The sequence below is a fragment of the Cyprinodon variegatus genome, unplaced genomic scaffold, assembly GCF_000732505.1.
Source record: "Cyprinodon variegatus isolate N-32 unplaced genomic scaffold, C_variegatus-1.0 Scaffold9, whole genome shotgun sequence".
In the NCBI taxonomy this organism is placed as follows: Eukaryota; Metazoa; Chordata; class Actinopteri; order Cyprinodontiformes; family Cyprinodontidae; genus Cyprinodon; species Cyprinodon variegatus.
The window spans coordinates 1,751,689-1,769,858 of record NW_015150462.1 but is presented as its reverse complement, the minus strand read 5'-3'; the positions used below and the strand labels follow the sequence as shown (position 1 = coordinate 1,769,858).

The 18,170-nt window shown below is 38.4% G+C and overlaps 1 protein-coding gene across 3 annotated transcripts in view; it reads left to right on the top strand.

The window, feature by feature from the left end:
• The window catches only part of LOC107086731 (multidrug resistance-associated protein 4-like), a 76,551-nt gene that overhangs the window by 32,251 nt on the left and 26,130 nt on the right, over positions 1 to 18,170 (top strand). For all 3 annotated transcript variants that reach the window (XR_001481320.1, XM_015377861.1, XM_015377874.1), the window contains 13 exons: positions 1,290 to 1,539; positions 2,581 to 2,688; positions 2,805 to 2,894; positions 2,984 to 3,175; positions 10,396 to 10,490; positions 10,825 to 10,911; positions 11,276 to 11,372; positions 11,487 to 11,705; positions 11,841 to 11,978; positions 14,394 to 14,431; positions 14,526 to 14,641; positions 14,721 to 14,867; positions 14,952 to 15,031. Coding sequence is in view for 2 of the 3 variants with exons in the window: in XM_015377861.1 (XP_015233347.1) it covers positions 1,290 to 1,539; positions 2,581 to 2,688; positions 2,805 to 2,894; positions 2,984 to 3,175; positions 10,396 to 10,490; positions 10,825 to 10,911; positions 11,276 to 11,372; positions 11,487 to 11,705; positions 11,841 to 11,978; positions 14,394 to 14,431; positions 14,526 to 14,641; positions 14,721 to 14,867; positions 14,952 to 15,031 (1,657 nt within the window). In the remaining variant the exon portion in view is untranslated. The remainder of the gene's footprint in view (positions 1 to 1,289; positions 1,540 to 2,580; positions 2,689 to 2,804; positions 2,895 to 2,983; positions 3,176 to 10,395; positions 10,491 to 10,824; positions 10,912 to 11,275; positions 11,373 to 11,486; positions 11,706 to 11,840; positions 11,979 to 14,393; positions 14,432 to 14,525; positions 14,642 to 14,720; positions 14,868 to 14,951; positions 15,032 to 18,170) is intronic.

Here is an 18,170-nt window from a genome sequence, read left to right as displayed (position 1 = left end):
GTTTCTTTAGCTTAAAGTTCACCTTTTATTTCTTTAGAGTCTGGGCTCTTTTGACACCATTCATATCATCCTTCTGCTTATTTTCGTATTTTCTTTCCAAAGCCACATCCAGGTAGCCTCGTGAGACCACCCTGATCTCGCGAGCTTTCAAGGTTTCACTCGCTAATCAGTCTGGAGACTCTCCGTTAAAGAAAATTTGGAGCCGTTCACCAAACAAACGTCCAATCAGCGTTTGCTTTGAGGCGGGTTGAGGTGTGACGCAACGAGAAGCGCGACAGTTCAGTCTAAAGAACATGGCAGCTCAGCCGATGAAACTAGCGTTAGCGTGGCTATCGAACAAGTTTTATCGGAATTACAGAGTATTCCTTCACTGAAAGAAGCAAACGGCAAATATCCTTTGCCGACATGTTGCTTATTTGCTAAGCTAACGAGCCTTTACCTGCAGCAGCAAGAGTAGCCTGGCTTTTGGTTGTGTTTTCGTCGTGGCTCTGTTAGTACGTCATATGCTTCGTTGATCTGATTGGTTTATTTGGCCCGTCTATCACCAACATAGGCCAATCAGCTAACCAGTATTTTCGCCCCTGCCCAAAATTACTTCAACGGAAGGTTTCCAGATGGATATGCGGAGCAAATCCATCTGGCGGAGTCAGGTTAACGTCCAGGGAGGTTGCATACAGTCCCAGGCATCTTAGATTTCTGAATCTGTCCAGTCACAGAAAAATGTAGCCGCTAATTTCTTGAGGCAACTCTTTTCTTTGCTTCCTCTGATCCATGTTAAGTGTGGTACACACCATTTTAACCAAACAGCAGGCCCATAGACTGATTATAAGATTATAGACACCTTTGATGCTAATAAGTGGACACCTTAATTTAACAGGTCCTTTTGGTCATGTTATTACCTTTCTTTTCTAGTTGTGCCATAATTTTTGTCCAGGTCTGTTTGAACTTTCATTGTATTAGAGCTTTTACTAATTATTGCTTTTATCAGATTAAATTATTTTACTTTTGTCAGATTTTTTGCAATTAAACTAGGGGTACCAACAGTTTTATCCATATGTGTATTTCTGGAGATTTTTCAGGTTGTTTTTTTCCCTTTAAACAAAACATAAAAAAAAACAAAAAAAAAATCCTGACCAGGAAGGGTTTTCCTCGTTTTCCTATAAAATGACTACCTCTGTGACTTTCAAATAGTTAACATCGTTATCTGACAGAATGTTTTTATCCGAGTAAAACTGTGCTTCTTTTAGCCTTCAGGTCTAGCTCACTCACTTTTCGTCCAATATTTCCAGGAATGAAATCCAACAGGTATTGAAGAGTTCCTACCTACGTGGACTCAACATGGCTTCTTTCTTCGCCAGTAGCAAGATCACAGTTTTTATCACCTTCACCGTCTACGCTCTGTTGGGGAACACCATCACAGCCAGAAGCGTGTTTGTCACCGTGTCTCTTTATGGTACCATTAAGCTCACAGTCACGCTCTTCTTCCCTCTGGCCATTGAAAAGTTGTCCGAGACTGTTGTGAGCATTCATAGGATTAAGGTAAATAGTAAAGAACTAAACAAAAAATTTTAAAGGCTGAGATCTCATTAAATAATTTCAGTATGGTTAAAGCAACCTTTTGTAACAAGATTTTTTGGAGTAATTAGAAGGTATATGGAGATCATACGGAAAAGGATTAGGGCCACTGGAAAAAACAAAAGTTAACTGATTTTTACATTTTATTTCAGAATTCTGAGAAAAAAGTAAAAATTCTGAGATTAAAGTCAGAATTCTGACTTTTTTCTCAGAATTCTGACTTTTTTCTCAGAATTCTGAGATTAAAGTCAGAATTCTGACTTTTTTCTCAGAATTCTGACTTTAATCTCAGAATTCTGACTTTTTTCCCAGAATTCTGACAGATAACAAACATGTTAGCATCAAGCCTTAGCCATGTCTGTTTTAGAGACTAGCTCTCTTGTTTTAATGACCTTCTGCTCCTCCATTAATGAGGGGACCCATTGGGCACATAAAAAGTTGCCTAATTCCGTCAATTTCCACCAATGTGTATGTGGCCCTCTCAAACAGCTCACATCTTTGTCAGTGAAGCTGAGTGCTTCCACATCTCTTCCTTTATGGTGCCTATCTACATTAAGATCCAAAATGTGAGATTAAAGTCAGAATTTTGAGAAAAAAGTCAGAATTCTGACTTTTTTCCCATATTAAACTGAAATAAAATTAAAAAATCAGTTAACTTTTTTTTTTTCCAGTGGGCCCTAATCCTCTTCCGTAAGATCAAGACGTATATGGAGTTGAATTTTTAAAAAGGAATGCAGTTTACATGTCAATATTTTAGACGCAATATCTACCAGGCAAATGGGCTACACTATATTCATGTTGACTTTAACAGTCTGACATTAGAAGAACATCTGCTTTGTCAAAATTGCATCTTTGATCTGGTAGCAATTCAAATGAAATATTTTGGGTCTTTCAAAAATCAATGGAGTTAACAACTGTTGGAAAACTTGTAAGGCTGCACAAGAGCAAGTGTTCTGGGTTTGGTTATTGCTAAAAAAGCTTCTGTGTTTATTAACTTCCTCCTAGAATTTCCTCATGTTAGAAGAAGTTGAGAGAAAAACCTTTGGACTGCACCTGGAGGAAATGAAGGAAAACTCTCTAGAGATTGAGAAGCTCACCTGCTACTGGGATAAGGTGAATGCTTCAGAACACAGGATGTATCCCATGAGGGTTTTGTGCATTTCATATTACGGATAAAGGCTGTTGTGGAGAAGAAGGTTGATCTTTTCTATCTATTGTTATTTTACCAGAGCGTGGACTCACCGTCTTTGCAGAACATTTCGGTCACAGTAAAATCAAATCAGCTTCTGGCTGTTGTTGGACCTGTGGGGGCTGGAAAGGTCGGTAAACCAGGTTGTTTCAGCTCTCAGCTGCACAAACCGTTCCTCTTTGAAACCCCTTATCTTGTTCATAACTTTTTTGCCACCAGTCATCTCTGTTGAGTGCCATCTTGGGAGAGCTGCCGCATGACACAGGCGTGTTGACCATCAAAGGTCCGCTGACGTATGCATCCCAACAGCCCTGGGTGTTCCCTGGGACCATCCGCAGCAACATCCTGTTTGGGAGACCGCTAAATCGTAAAAAGTATGACAGAGTCCTCAGAGCCTGTGCTCTGAAGAAGGTGAGATGTAGCTCCAACGCTCCACCAATACATCACTGTAGCTCAGGTGTTCCTGTCCTCCAGAGGAGACTTCAGGGAGGTTTAGAAGTTCACCTTTAGGTGGAACAGAATATACTTTGGAGCTCCAGCAAGATTATTCTAGTAATCTATTATGGATTGTTTTAAATTTCTTTTATTACGTTACATCTGGTAAATTGTTTCTAAATTAAGTTTGGAATTTAGAAACAAATCCTTCATTGTGCTTTTTAGAATTATTATAAATGCCAAGAACATGTAAAGTATACTTACATTTATGTGATTATATAAGATTTTTTTAATCTTAACTGGAAAATGTAGTTTTATCTTAATCACTGTTTTATGTAGGTTAGTCTTTCAGCAAATTGCATTATTTTCTAATCTGTCTACTACGAAGATAACCATTCAATTGTCTAATTAGCTAACTACCTAGGCTAACTAATTAGCCTTAGTGGGCTTTTCCATTTTTAAAAAGGCTTTCAATCCAATTTTTAATAAAATCATCAGGAAGGGATTATCTGCAGCCAAACTGCACATTTTCTGTGATTTTCTTTACTGCATTGGCTGTAATTTAGGAAAGTTTCTGATAAGCCTAAACTCCTTAGACAGGGATGATGTCTAAGAGTGGATAAAACAAAAATGTCATGCTTTTAAGCTGTTCCTCCAATTTCTCTCAAAATGTTTGTATTTTTAATCTTTAGACCTTATAAGACTGTCAACCTGCACATATTTCATGACTGCTGAGTAATAGGTTTTCCTTCAGAGAGCTAATTGATCATTTACCAAATGAGCTGAACGTTCCGCTTGATTTTTTTTACTGGTGAAATAAGGCTTGTCTTAATCTGTCTGTAAGGAAAGATACTGACTACACACTTGATGAGGCTAATTATATTTGCTGCATTTTCAACAATAATTTCAAAATATTAGAACATCATTAACATTTTGTGTCACTTATCTCAGAAAGTGAAACTTGTTTTATAAACTTTCAAGCTTTTATTTCTTATCCTTTACATCGGGGGTGTCAAACTGGTTCCAGAAAGGGCCGTGTGGCTGCAGGTTTTCTTTCCAACCAAGCTATGGCACACCAGACTCCATTCATCTCATCAAGTGAGTCCAGTCTTAACATGATGACTTGATGAGATGAATGGAGTCTGGTGTACCATAGCTTGGTTGGAAAGAAAACCTGCAGCCACATGGCCCTTTCTGGAACCAGTTTGACACCTGTGCTTTACATCGTGGTTTCACCCGCTCATCACTTCATAGCTCAACATACCGTCAAAGGTTTCGCTAGTCTTTGAGTGGTTTTCTGTTGGGGGGGGGTCAGTCAGGGACACAATCATGTTGGCCAGAAAACAGCTATTGTCACCCTTTACATGGAGGGTAAGCCACAAAAGGTAACCTCAAAAGAAAGCTGGTTCAGCACACTGTAGCAGAGCATGTTCATAGAAAGTTAAGTAGAAAGAAAGGGCGCACCAGCAACATGGATAATGGTAGCACTGTCAGAAAACCATTAAAAAATGTGGTGGAGCTTTATAAGAAATGGGCCTAGGCTAAAATCAGAACATTTAAAGCTTCTACCACAAAAAAAATGTTAATTATGGAAAAGAACTCCTTGGCTGCGTTGAGATGTTTCAAATGTTTGCTACTAGCTCTTGTTCTTACTTCCTATCCCTTCACCTTGTGCGAGGTCAACAGTAAGAATTCTATCCAGGGTAGGAAGGGAACTTTGGACTCCTCTGCTGAATCTAAACAGCCTTCAGCACTACGGACGTCATTACTTAACAAACACACACATTGATGATGCTAGTGAACTTGGGACTACTGCCAAATGGAAACTACAAAAAAAATAAAAGTTGCATAAATTTAGCGAACAGCTAAAGTTCTCCATTATAAAATCTGAAGATATGCACATTAGCATGTGTCACACAGAGTTAAACGCGTGAAATAATATGCTTTTATTAAATTCCATAAGGTGGGCTGTGCCTATGAATGCGGTCATGCAAAGGATTTAGGGAAACCGTATAACTCCAAAAAGACCATTAGGAGTTCCCCAACCTAAATGAACTATTAATAAGAAGCATTCAACTACTTCTCCCTGCCCTCTTTATTACTATCAGCACTTTGGACAACACTAATTCAAATAAATTGCCATTCAAGAATATTAATCCCAAACCTAAATTATCATAGAGTTGTTATAGGTGTTTATACTTGTACGCTGGTAGGATCTTCTGTAATGGTCTTTCTTTCACCAGCTCTGGAGAGGGCTCTGACTGAAGACACTGTTGTTGTTTAAAAATCTTCTGAGGGGGATGTTCACTGTTGTCCTTAATTTTCTTCACTTTATGAAGAATTCTCCTTGGTGAAATAATCTCCAGAGCTTCTAAAGTAGTTCCTAGAACAGAACCAACCTTTATTATTAGCTTGTAAAGCTTTTTTATATCGTGTTTTTTTTAATGCTACACAGCAGATGATGGCAGAAGAGATCACACCTTAGTTAAAAGATTTATGGAGCATTTGTAGCATCTTGCTGAAAACGCCAGAGGACCTAACTAAGCGTTCTTAAAAAGTACAGTCTGCTCTTCCCTTCTTGTGTATGGCTTCACAATAGTGTCTTCAGTCTTGTTTGTTGTCCTGGTCAACACCAAGGAATTTATACTCATCAAACACCTCAACTACTTCTCCCATGATGTGAACAGGATTCAACTTGTTCCCGTTTCTTCTGAAATCTACAATCATCTCCCTTGTTTTGTTAAAATACAGGATCAAATGATTGGTACCACGCCCTTTCACAAAGTGGTTCACTAGCTCTTTGTACTCAGCTTCTCGTCGATTTTTGATGCACCCAATGGCGACGGAGTCATTGAGTATTTCTGCAGATGATCAGACTGTCTTCCACTAGAAGTCAGAGGTGTACAGAGTAAAAAGAAATAGTAACAGTAATGTCCCCTGTGGTGCTCCTGTGCGGCTGACTACTAGATTAGACAGCTGACCCCTTCAGTCTAACAAACTGCCTTCTGTTTGTCAGGTAGTCTTTGATCCAGGCATGTTGATTCCTTCATGTCAGTCTTTTGGAGTTTCTCACAAAGTAAGTCAGACTGAATCGTTTTAAATGCACTGGGAAAAAAAAAACAAAGAACAATATCCTCACAGTGATTTCCGTCTCGTCTAAATGACAGTGGGTTTGTTGAAGCAGGTGTATGATGGCATCATCAACTTCTGATTGCTGCTTGTTTGTTGAGGGGAACCAACAGAAGTCTCTATAGGACCTAGGGCTGGGCGATAATTCAATAACGATATATATCGATCGATAGACGTGTGGCGCAATAGAAAAAAAGAGGGTCGATAAAAGTTCGATAAAAAAGAAACGCAGTTTTCCTTCCTTCTCATTGTAGCCTAGCATGTAGGTTTATGCTAGTCACTGCTTCCTCCCAACCAATCACAATCGCGGACCCAGGCATGTCGTCACCAAGCACCGCCCTCTCAAACCACAACACAGAGCACATGAAGATGTTGCAGCAAGGAGAGGCGGAGGAAATTGTTTCAAAGAAGGGTTTTTGTAGTTCGCCAGTTTGGCAGTATTTCGGTTATGGCAAGTCGGACCAAAAACAAACCACAGTCATCTGTAAAATGTGTCGGGATCCAGTGAAAACGAAGTCTGATAACACAACCAACTTTTTTTTTTTTTTATCATCTCAGCCGCTCACACCCGCAGGAGTACGAGCTGTGTAGGCCCCGGTGCGGCTCTCCTCCGAGGAATCTTCGGGTATTTCGGGAAAATATATATATATTTTCAGTTCTGGGCTGTTTCCCACGTAGTTCTAACAATTGAGATAAAAATGCTGAGGGGCCAGAAACTTCAAAGTAATAACTCAGGTTAAAGCAGGAAACGGGGGCGGCGGTGGGGGGGGCATTTATTTATTTGTTATATTTATTTTGGTCACTTTTCTGGTCACTTTAGTTTATTCTTTGTCAGTATTTAATAACATAACTCAGGTCTCTTAAGTTATTTTTCTTTAAAACAATTCTGTTATGGTTAAAAAAGTTGGTTAAATAAAGATTTAATTCGAAGTCTGTGTTTGTGTTTTTTATTAAAATTAAATCATTTAGCAATATTATAAAAAGTCCAGGCAGAGCTGCACATAAAATATGGTTTCAAATCTTTTCAATAATTATCGATATCGATCAATATGCATTTTTTTTTATCGATAAGCTTTTTTTCTATATCGCCCAGCCCTAATAGGACCTATTTGATGTGGGATGCCTGGGCAACAGGTCTATAGTCACTGAGGACTGTTGGCTGAGTTGTCTTTGGTACTGGAAGAAGGAAGTCTTCCACATCACAGTAACATTTTTATGGGCCAGGCTAAGGTTGAAGAGGTGCTATAGAATCCATGAGAGATGTTCTGAACTGGGCTTTAGGACTCTGGGACACCATCGGTGACTTCAGTCTCTCCAGTTCCCTCTTCATTTGACTTATAGACACAGATCAAATGTTTAGGGAGCAGCACCATTTTCCGAGTTGGCGGAGAATACAATTGTAGAAGCAGGTGTGTCAATGACCTTAAGTTGCTTCTGTGTACTCCTGAATAATTCCCTCTCTATTTTCTTAAATGCTTATTTTTTCTTGTTAAGCAGTACCTTCAAATCACTTGTGATTCATGGTTTATAAGTTGGTAAGCATTTCACTGTCCTGGTTGGGATGGTGTTATCTACACAGAAGTTTATCTAGTTGGTAACACAATCAGTCATTGCACTAATGTCCGATCGATGTGGCTGACACAGTGTATCCCAGTCTGTAGCTTCAAAACAACCTTGCAGGCTTCTTCAGCTTCATTTGACAACCTTCTGACAGTTCTTTTTTATCCAGATTGTCTCTTGTACTTTAAGCAAAGAAAAACAAGATTTTTATCTGATTTCCCAAGAGGATTCCAAAGTTTTCTTTCTCTGAGGAAGGGATTGCATCAGACATAGTGCCTGCAATGGCAGAGCCTGGAATGTAAACAGTTACCAACAGAACACTGGTAAACTCTTTGGACAAATATGGCTGAAAAGCCATTGCCAAAATGTCAATATCTGGGCTGTAGCGACAAATCTTCATAATAACATGCCCTGGATGACACCATCCTTGATATCTGTAGGTGAAACTGTCTTTTGTGTCAATTCGGTTTTTAAAATAGAATCATTTTTAATTTTTGTAGACAATATCACCATCCCAACAGACTTAAGTTCTGCGCTTGTTTTAGAATATAAAGTTATTGCATAACATAACATGTAATTTCTGTGCTGACATTAACTTTAACAGTGGGCATATTTACCTTATTAAGTGGGTGGAATGATTGTTTGACATTTAGTAAATCACCAGCCTCTCAGACCCTTCAGCTTGGACCTGTTGTTACCCTTGGCAACCCCATGGTATTTCCTTTCAAGGTTTATTGTCGGTATTTACCAATAAAAGCACAGGTGAAACTTAACTTCACGGAACACTTAATAAATTGCTGAGTACCATATATTTTTTGGAAAAGCCCCTGGAAGCAATGAAAAAAAAAAAAAGTTACATTTGGTTCATCCAGAGCTGTCCCTGGATGACAGTCAGTGGCTTTAAAAAAAAAAAAAGCCATTTTAATTTAGCCATAGAGGCACTGTTCGTTGTCCTCCCTTACCTCCAGCACAGACCCTGGTTTGTTGCTCCCCAGTACAAGGAAGTACTGCCGAAAGCTTAAAATCTCCTTATTTCTATATTTAATATTTATTTCTGTATTCCATTTTGGGTGAAAAAAAAGCTTTTCCTATAATCGGTCACGATTTATTGTAAAAGTTAAGCTTTTTTAACTTCAATGATCACTGCTCCGCTCTCTCAATGTGGTGCTGCTGTTTGACAACGCCTGAATTCTACTTAGTGGCACAAGGTGATAGCGGAGCAGCGAACCGCATAGGATTCACCGCTGGCTGCTTCCCCACCCTTCCCTGTGCAGTTTGCATAGGGACACTAGGTCAATCCACTGCCCTCGCTGCGGACACCACGCTTGGTCTGATTGCATCTTTACAGTTTACCAAAGAATATCAGAATCAAGCCAGCAAAGCTACTCCAACATGCAGCCCCTTTCAGCATTGCAAGCTTTGCCTGAAGCTTGCCTTCAGTACTTTTCACGCAAATTGGCGTGAAAATTACTGTCAGACTCCAATCCTCAAGGATCAATGTCTTGCAACTTTAAGGTGGGCCTTAATTTTAACATACCTGAACCACACAAAAATCGCTTATTGGTAAAAATTGATTGCATGCTGAGGAGGTAATCCAGCCATTTGATTTGGGTTTACTAAACCAACACATATCTAAAAGTTGCAGGACACAGATCCTCGAGGACTCAAGTTTGACACCCCTGCTCTCTGATATATGTTAGCAGCACCCTGTAATGTAAAGACTATACCATCCCTGTTCATTACTGTTGTAAAACAAAAGGTCTGCACACATCTTAAGTGTAGAGAAGAAAAGGAATGGGTAGCCGGATGCATGGCTCTAAATAAAAAATTTGGATAACCAGCGCACAGTCATATATTTAACTGAATTTAACTAATTTTGAACTCCATAAATATAATTAAAATAAATGAAAAGTGCTCTAAAATGCACTTAATTTCATGAGTATGTTGCAGATTAATCAGCTCCTCTTGGACAAGAACTTCCCTCCGCCTTAGAGCAGCAGGACGCTGCAAAATCCTTGTTGGTCTTTGAGCCTCTGTACATTGAAGCAACTAGCAAGAAAGTCGGGCCCTGATTGGATAACAATAAAAAATCTGTCACCTCTAGTGACCCCTATGGGGTCTATGAAGCAGGCATGTCGTGAAACTGCTCTTCATGCTTCCTGTCGCTGACGAGCCTTATAGAGAGATGCTGATTCAATTTTCCAGCTTCTTTTGGTACCGCTCATCACTAGCAAACGTACCACAAGCTGGTTCAGTCGCCGTAGTGTTGCTGTTTGGTTTACAAGCACACTTGCCCAATAAAAAAACAATGTGTTAATGCTGATACACTAGACCGAACCACCCAGATGAGCTGACTAAACTAACCAAAACCACAGGCTGATCAATTCCAAGCCAAGGCAGTAATTCATGAAAAAGGAATTGATTGTGAAGAAAGGAAATAATTTTAAGAAGCCTTATATTTCTTATTGAAATACAATTTTTAATAGAGGTTTTTTATTATTTATTAGGACCTGGAACTCTTTCCTGATGGAGATCTCACGCTGATAGGGGATAGAGGAGCAACACTCAGTGGAGGACAGAAAGCTCGCATTAACCTGGCAAGGTTTGTGCACAGTCCCAGTTTCCACTACATCATGCAGCTTGCCACTTAAATCAAAGAATCCTTTTAAATTTTTCACGTTGCCTCGCCCGTTATCTTTTTTTTAATTCGTCATTTAATGCAATTGTGTCCCACAGTCACACAATTGCATTATATTTTAATGTTAGATAAGGTTAGTTATAACAGAGGCTGTAAGATTACAGTTAAATCTATTTCCCATCAAATATATCCATAATAACACATGAAATCCACACTTTATCATGAAAGAGTTTCAAATATTACATATTTTTATCTATTTTTAATAATTGCATAATTTAAGCTTGATTATTTTTTTCAGGGCTGTTTATCAGGATGCAGACATTTATCTCCTAGATGATCCTTTAAGCGCTGTAGATGCAGAAGTCGGGAAGCATCTTTTTGAACAGTGAGTAGTTTGAATTTATTTTTTCATAAGGCTGATCTTTCAGTATTAACAATCACTTTCAGATGCATGGTATAGCAAAGAGATGCTGGTGCCGTTTCAATCTGACAGCTGGTTTACGTTAAAGACGTGTTACATCAGTGTGTTATGGAACTGTTGCATCAGTGTGTTATGGAACACAGAAAAAAAAAGCCTAGGGTGAATAGATCATAGTTTGTGTTATATATTTGTATCCTGCTGAGGCCTGCCTTGATCCTCCTTTAGGGTGTTTTTTTTTTTCCTCAGCAACTGAAATTCATACATCTTGTCTTATTTCTCAAAGCCTCTCCTAATAAACAATACCCCGGTTGTCTGTGTCGATGAGCAGGTGCATCTGCGGGCTGCTTAAGAACAAATGTCGTGTCCTGGTCACACACCAGCTGCAGTTTCTGAAGGCAGCGGACAGAATTTTGGTTCTCAGGGAGGTATGCAGCCTTTTTTTCTTTCTTTAATGGAGTTTTGTAAAGTATGCTCTTTCATTCTATTAAATGCCCTTGCATTGCTTAGGTTGATTAAAATGGGGGGGTTGTTTGTCTCAGGGGAACATCATAGGCCAGGGAAGCTACAGTGAGCTGCAGAGCTCTGACCTGGATGTGGTTTCTCTGCTGATGAGAGACGTAGAGCAGGAGCGAAGTCCTGGCTTACCAGACTCTGATAAATGCTCTTTACACAGTCAGTGGACAAACTTCTCCCATGGTTCTCACTGTTCTCACAGCAGCCTCTTGCCATCTGACAGTACCTGCTCAGACCAGCTTCCTGTGGGTATATTCTTACAAATCAAAACATTTGAATAATATTTTATATTCAAAAAGTGCGAACATACTTTTTAGCCTCTGATTTACTCTTTTATGTATGCAAAGTGTTACATATGCATTTATCTATATACTTTGCAGGTTGATGCACCTCACAACTTTGCTGAAGAGAGTCGAGCTGAAGGGAACGTTGACAGCCACATTTATCTGAAGTACTTCACTGCTGGCTGTAATTCACTGGTCTTAATTTTCATTATCCTGATAAGCATTATAGCAGAGGTATGCATCACTGCGCTGATTCAAAATTAGCCTTGAATCCAAAGTTTTATTCAAACAGATGGGAAATCTGATCAGTGTGTCCTGCCTCCTGCTGCACAAGGATTTGATAAGCAGGTTTTGTTTTTTTTTGCAAGCAACTGGAATATGTAAATAGTGTGAGCAATTTTGTAAAAAAGAATCTTAATGAAACATTTGTTTTTCCAGAATGTATTCATTTTAAACACGTGTCCTCGAATGAATCAATCCCTACAATCATTGGCTTGTCCAACCATTAGTTGTTCTTCAAACCATGAATGTTCAAAGCTATAGTTTCTTTTGTCCATAAATCCATCCATCCATGTGTCCCTCCTTTAAACCTTGCAAGCCCCCGCCCACGTATGCATCATTTAAATTATCCTTCCATAAGTCCTATCCTTGCGTCCATCCCTTCCTCAGTCTACCTGTTATATACTTTTTTTAAACTGTATATTTTCATATTTTTTATATATTTAACTATTATATATTCTAGAGACTCTAAGTCTGAAAGTGCCTGGAGTGTAGCAATAAAACATGACGTAAATTTGGATATTGGTCTATATGCTTAAAGAATTTGGTCCTCAGACAATTCAAGATTAAGTAAGTAAATGTTTTAATTTGAGAAAAATCATTTGTGGGCAAGACAAGCAGATTAATTCAGGTCAGTTTGTTTATATAGTGGGAATTCATGTCATCTCAATCTGTTACACCAAGCATGCATGCAGTGACTGTGGCGAGGAAAAACGATTTTAAGAGGATGAAACCTTAAGCTGAACCAGGCTTAGCGAGACAAGCTTTCTGCCTAGGCAGACAAGAGCTCAAGAAGACAGAAGCAGACATTCAAAATGACTATAAGAACCACTTCTACACCATCTACATCTGCCAGGCCAGATGTTGCTGCTATGACTAGAAAAAGCATGGAGAACATAATGTTAGAATTTTAGCTTTCAAATAATGCAGAATTGCATATAGAAGTAGGAAGGAAGCAGAATGATGAAAAGTGGTCTCTTTGTCCTCCTGCAGCCTAAGCCTATAGCAGCATAACTATAGAGTGTCATTGGAAAGGGTTCTCTCAAGCGTACTGCAGTATTTCTGGCCGTTATGCTCAAAAAAGTCACAATTACACTGAAAATCCGGTCAATGCACTTATTTTTTATGGACCCTTTGATTAAACTGGACTTCCTCCCCAGCATATTTCAGCACAGGCATTGGTTAAGCTGAAACTTCTAGAATTACCATGGGATAATGCAGATACCTTTACTTTTAATGAGCTTAAAGGCTGCAGAAACTGTTTTTAAACACATTTACCTCCTTATTTGCAAACTTGAGGGAAGCTGTAAACCCCGCATTATTAGCCGTAATTGGCTCAATTTTTTTTTTGTTCAGATCCCTCTAGGAACTTCTTTTTTTTCCTTCTTAAGTTACTTTTTTTTTTTTTTTTTGGAGACTTTGGTGAAAACATGAAAGCACCAATTGCTCTGAGTTTATAATCTTCAGCGAGTGAGTCGTTAAGGATATTTTGCATATTTTTTTCTTGAATCGGTTGCACCAAACAAATCCTCCCCTCATTCAGTTCTTACACAAACTCATCCACTGTGAGCACCTCTGTTAACTGTCTTTAAGATTACTTTAATAACTTAAGATTGACTGTGTGTTGTTTTAGTTCAGGTTTAAACATCCATATTGAACACTAGGACTTTCAATAATCCCATCTTTAGTTTTAAAGGTATTTTGAATATTTTTAATCACTTCTTGCCAATGTTAATTTTCTTCTCTCTTATGGCTGAATTATCAAAAATATAAATTATGTGATTACATCTAGACATCTTCTGCAGAGCTTTAGGTCAGCTGTAGAATTGGCTCAGCAGTGTGCTCAGTTCACACTGAACTGAGCACAATAGCTCTTAAAAAATGGTGGGAACGCTTTAAGGAAGAGCCTGATTACTTAAAAATCTGCCATTATACTTTTAGTATTTCTATGAACCACAAGTAAACCTTCAGATTGAGAACAAAGTACTCTGTTAGGAACATAAGGAACAATCAGGTCTCTTGTATAAGATAAATCTTGATTATTTGGGGCTTTATACACAATTTTATTTGGGATTTAAGGGAGCAAATGAAGGGAACCAATACTATTCCCAGAACTCTTTTTACTATATTTTGTAGAATTCCTAATGGTAAAGATTTAAAATGGTCCAGACTTGAAACAACAAATACATGGACTAGTTTCCCAGCATCTCTCCAGGATGGTATTTCAAAATTTTCCAATATCTTAAAAATGAAAGAGGGACATTCTTAGATGATGATCTCAGACCAAAAACAATGTTTATTGACTTTTTTGTTGGAGGCCAATTTTTATGCCATTTAGAAGATGTAACATGTTGGTCTTTGTCTTTTCAGGTTGCATATATCCTGCAGGACTGGTGGCTGGTTTACTGGTGAGCCCTACATGTTAAATGAATTTACTCTAAGTGTAGTTAATTCTGTTTTCTGCCACATACCGGTACATGTTGATTTTGTCTCCTCCGCCAGGGCAAGATCAGAAGTTTCAAATACTACAGCCCCTGTAGTCAGCATAAAAAATGGCATTAATGCCTCTCCCACAGATGGAGACATGGATCTCACCTTTTACCTCGGCGTTTATTCAGGTAAACCTCGCTGTTTGCAATCCGTATGCATCACTGTCTGATGCGCCCATTTGACATAGTCCTGTTGTTCTCGCTGCAGGTCTCACAGCAGCTGCTGTGGTCTTTGGTTTTATCCGGAGTTTACTGATCTTTCACGGTTTGGTGAAATCAGCCCAGATTCTGCACAACAAGATGTTCAATGCTGTCCTCCGTACTCATGTTCACTTCTTTGACACTAATCCCATTGGTTAGTGATTCTATTGCTGGGTTTGAATAGAAGAACCAAAATATTCACATTCTACATGTTTAAAAATAATCACCTTTGTTTTAGGAAGAGTTCTCAACAGATTTTCTAAAGACATCGGCCAAATGGACTCCATGCTGCCTATAACATTTGTGGACTTCTACCAGGTGATAATTTCATACTGGATTCTTCTATCGTGCGATTATGTCAGAATATATCATACCAGATATAGTATGAATAACTATAGATCAGGGGTCACCAACGCGGTGCCTGCGGGCACCAAGAGGCCCTCAAGGACCACCTGGGGGGCCCTCTCCGTCTTCTGAAAACGGAACAACTCACTCAGTGGGTTAAGTTTAATTTTAAGCTTTTTAAGTTTAAGCTTTTTAATTATTTCATCATGTTAACTATTTCATCATATTTCAGTGGTTTCAAAATGACAATATTAAAAAGAAAATTAGAAATGAATAAAAGAATAAAATAAGAATAAAATGAGTTTCTTATGGATGAGATTGACTGTAGGTGACCATGAAGTAGCCCTCAGCCTTAAAAAGGTTGGTGACCCCTGCTATAGATTATTGTACATAAAGTCTAACTTACCATTACATTTGAAGGATAAGACATTCTATAACTCCCACCAAATTAATTCCTTTATAGATTTAAATTTACAATATCAGAATAAAATGTTAATCAATAATCGTTAGATTTATTTTTATTGCACAAAAAAAATATCAGCATAATCTTTATTTTCTTATCACTTACACTCTAGTTTACTTCTTAATGCTTTAGATAAAAGACAAACCCTTAAAACCAAAATACCAACACTTTGCTAAAAAAAAAACTGCAACTAATGTGAGGGAAAAAAAAAAAAAAATCTTACATTGACAATATTATTTGAGCTGATTCAAACTCCTCACCCAAAAAAAGGTTTTGTACTCTTATTAGTTTAAAGAAATTGCTTTCAGCCCAGAACAAAAAAAAGAAAGAAAAATAACCTTAATTTGAAGGATGGGTTTGGAGAGGGAAAAACTTAAACTAACTTAAACACTCGGTATCAAACGTGTATATACACCATTAGGTTTTCTATACTTTCTTTTAGAACCAACAATAACTAAAAAAAATATCAACATGCAATAAATAAGAAAAAGGAAAAAACTAGTAAAATAAAACATGAAATAACACAAGTATAGAAAAAAAAGATGGAGGTCACATGGTTGCGAAACAGTTGCTGTTTATTAAAGTTCACATTTACCTTTTGAAAGAACGAATTTTCTCAGATTTTAAAAAGGACATGCTTTCTCTAACCCACTGTGTGCTAGAAGGGGCTGTTATGGATTTCAAGTTAAGGAGGAAATGACGCTTAGCAATTACAAATGTGAAAGCTTTTGTTTCAAGTTCTTTGCTAGAAAATATGGGTGCATTGTTCTGGAAAGCAAGAGATGCAAATGTGGGGTGACATGAGTGATTGCTGAAGAGTCGACCACAAAATGCAAGCGAAAATCATCCAGGATGAGCATCTCTCATCAGTTGATGACTGGATGCAATTCAGTTGTTTTTCTTAACCGATTGGCTGCGTTCTCTGAAGTACAGATTCGTTGACAGATTACGCCATAGTGCGGCGCCGGGGCCTGTTTAGATTGGAAGCCCCCTCATTATGCGGGGAACGATTGCAGCCTTCTTTTTCCCCTGTTTTGAAGGATACCTTATGTAGCCTTGTGAGTCCAAGCAAGCTGGCTGCTCTGTGCTCAGAGGAAAAAGGTAAAGTGCTGTTTAATATAATACAAGTATCTGAATAGTTCCATCTGAAATGAATGAGAATAGTTGCTTTAGATGGTTATTGAGTCAGATCTGTGGCGGATAATGTTTGGTTTATTGATAGCTTTTATCTGTCCCTGTGTAAATGGGTTTGACTGACATTTAAGGCCAGATTATAATATCTTTGCAGTGTCGACTATAAATATATTTGCGACGACAACGGTGCTGCTGCTAAAAATCCTCGAAAATAAAATTAGCCACAGAACAATTGTGACAAGTTTGGCATCCATTCTTTGGCTGGTTTGTGTATCAACCGTTACAGTTGCCGGAAAAAGCTGGACCTGTTTGAATCCACAGCCAAAATTTTATTGGTTTTCTTATTTTCACGGGTCCTTGGAGGATGCAGCCTCTGGAATCGAACACACCCAATGTTTCTTTAAAGTTGCTCGAGATGACATGTGCTGTGAATTGCTGTATGAATAAACAGAATTGAAACATGTCAATAGATTTTGTAAGGAGCTTGTAAATCATATTCAATTCCCAGTGGTAACATTGAAGATTCGGCTGTGGGTAGCTGGATGAAACACTCTGGATGAGCACAGGAAAGAGACTAAAGTGCATGAAAAGCTAAACAAGCAGGGGATATTTATTGCTGCGTTGATGCTTGTTTCGTGCTTCAGGGGCAGCCCGTTTCCATGCAGAGTCTGTGGTGGGTGCACATCAAGGGACGTTGCGAGGTCCTGTGGTGCATTGCACAGCGCATCTGAAGTTTTAAGCTTCCACATCAGACGCACATGTTTGAAAATCTGAACTTGCTTCACATGGATCGTCAACCAGTCAGAAGTTGATTTGGGAGCTGGCATTGAGAAAGTCGCTGCATTGAAACCATTATCTCTGCTACTGCAGAGCTGCCAGCATAAAACCATATAAAAATATATATATAATATAAGGTCTTACACACAACTAGGTAAACATATAAAAACAGGATTATGTATTTTTCCCTGTGCAAATGGAAGTAAGAGTGCGCTGATTCCCTACTAAAATGTTTTGTTACTGGACTTTGGCAAAACAGTTTATAAAAGCCTCCACTGGCATTGTTTCCCTTGCTTCCTGAAAGAGTCCATTCCAGTCGATTAACAGAACCCTTATCAGTCTAAACTCCACTCCATGTTCCCCTGGTTCCCCACAATGTTTTAATGCTTCTCTAAGCAAAAACAAGCAAAAATATCAAATGGCAGCTGGAAAATTAACAAGGTAGCGCATGTTCCTCTGACATCTTATTGTCTACATTTTGCTAAAAACCTTTTAAATGGGCTTTTTTTTTTAAATATAAATAAGCCTTTTATCCTGTTAAGTGACTGCATAGAAATCTACTTAACTCTGCTTTACCACTGCAGAATTCTGACTTTTTTCCCATACTAAACTGAAATAAAATTTAAAAATCAGTTAACTTTTTTTTTTTAAACTGGCCCTAATCCTCTTCCGTACCACGGGACATACAGTACATGAGGCAAAGTGTATTTTGTGCAAGAAGTCATTCAAGCTCGGAAC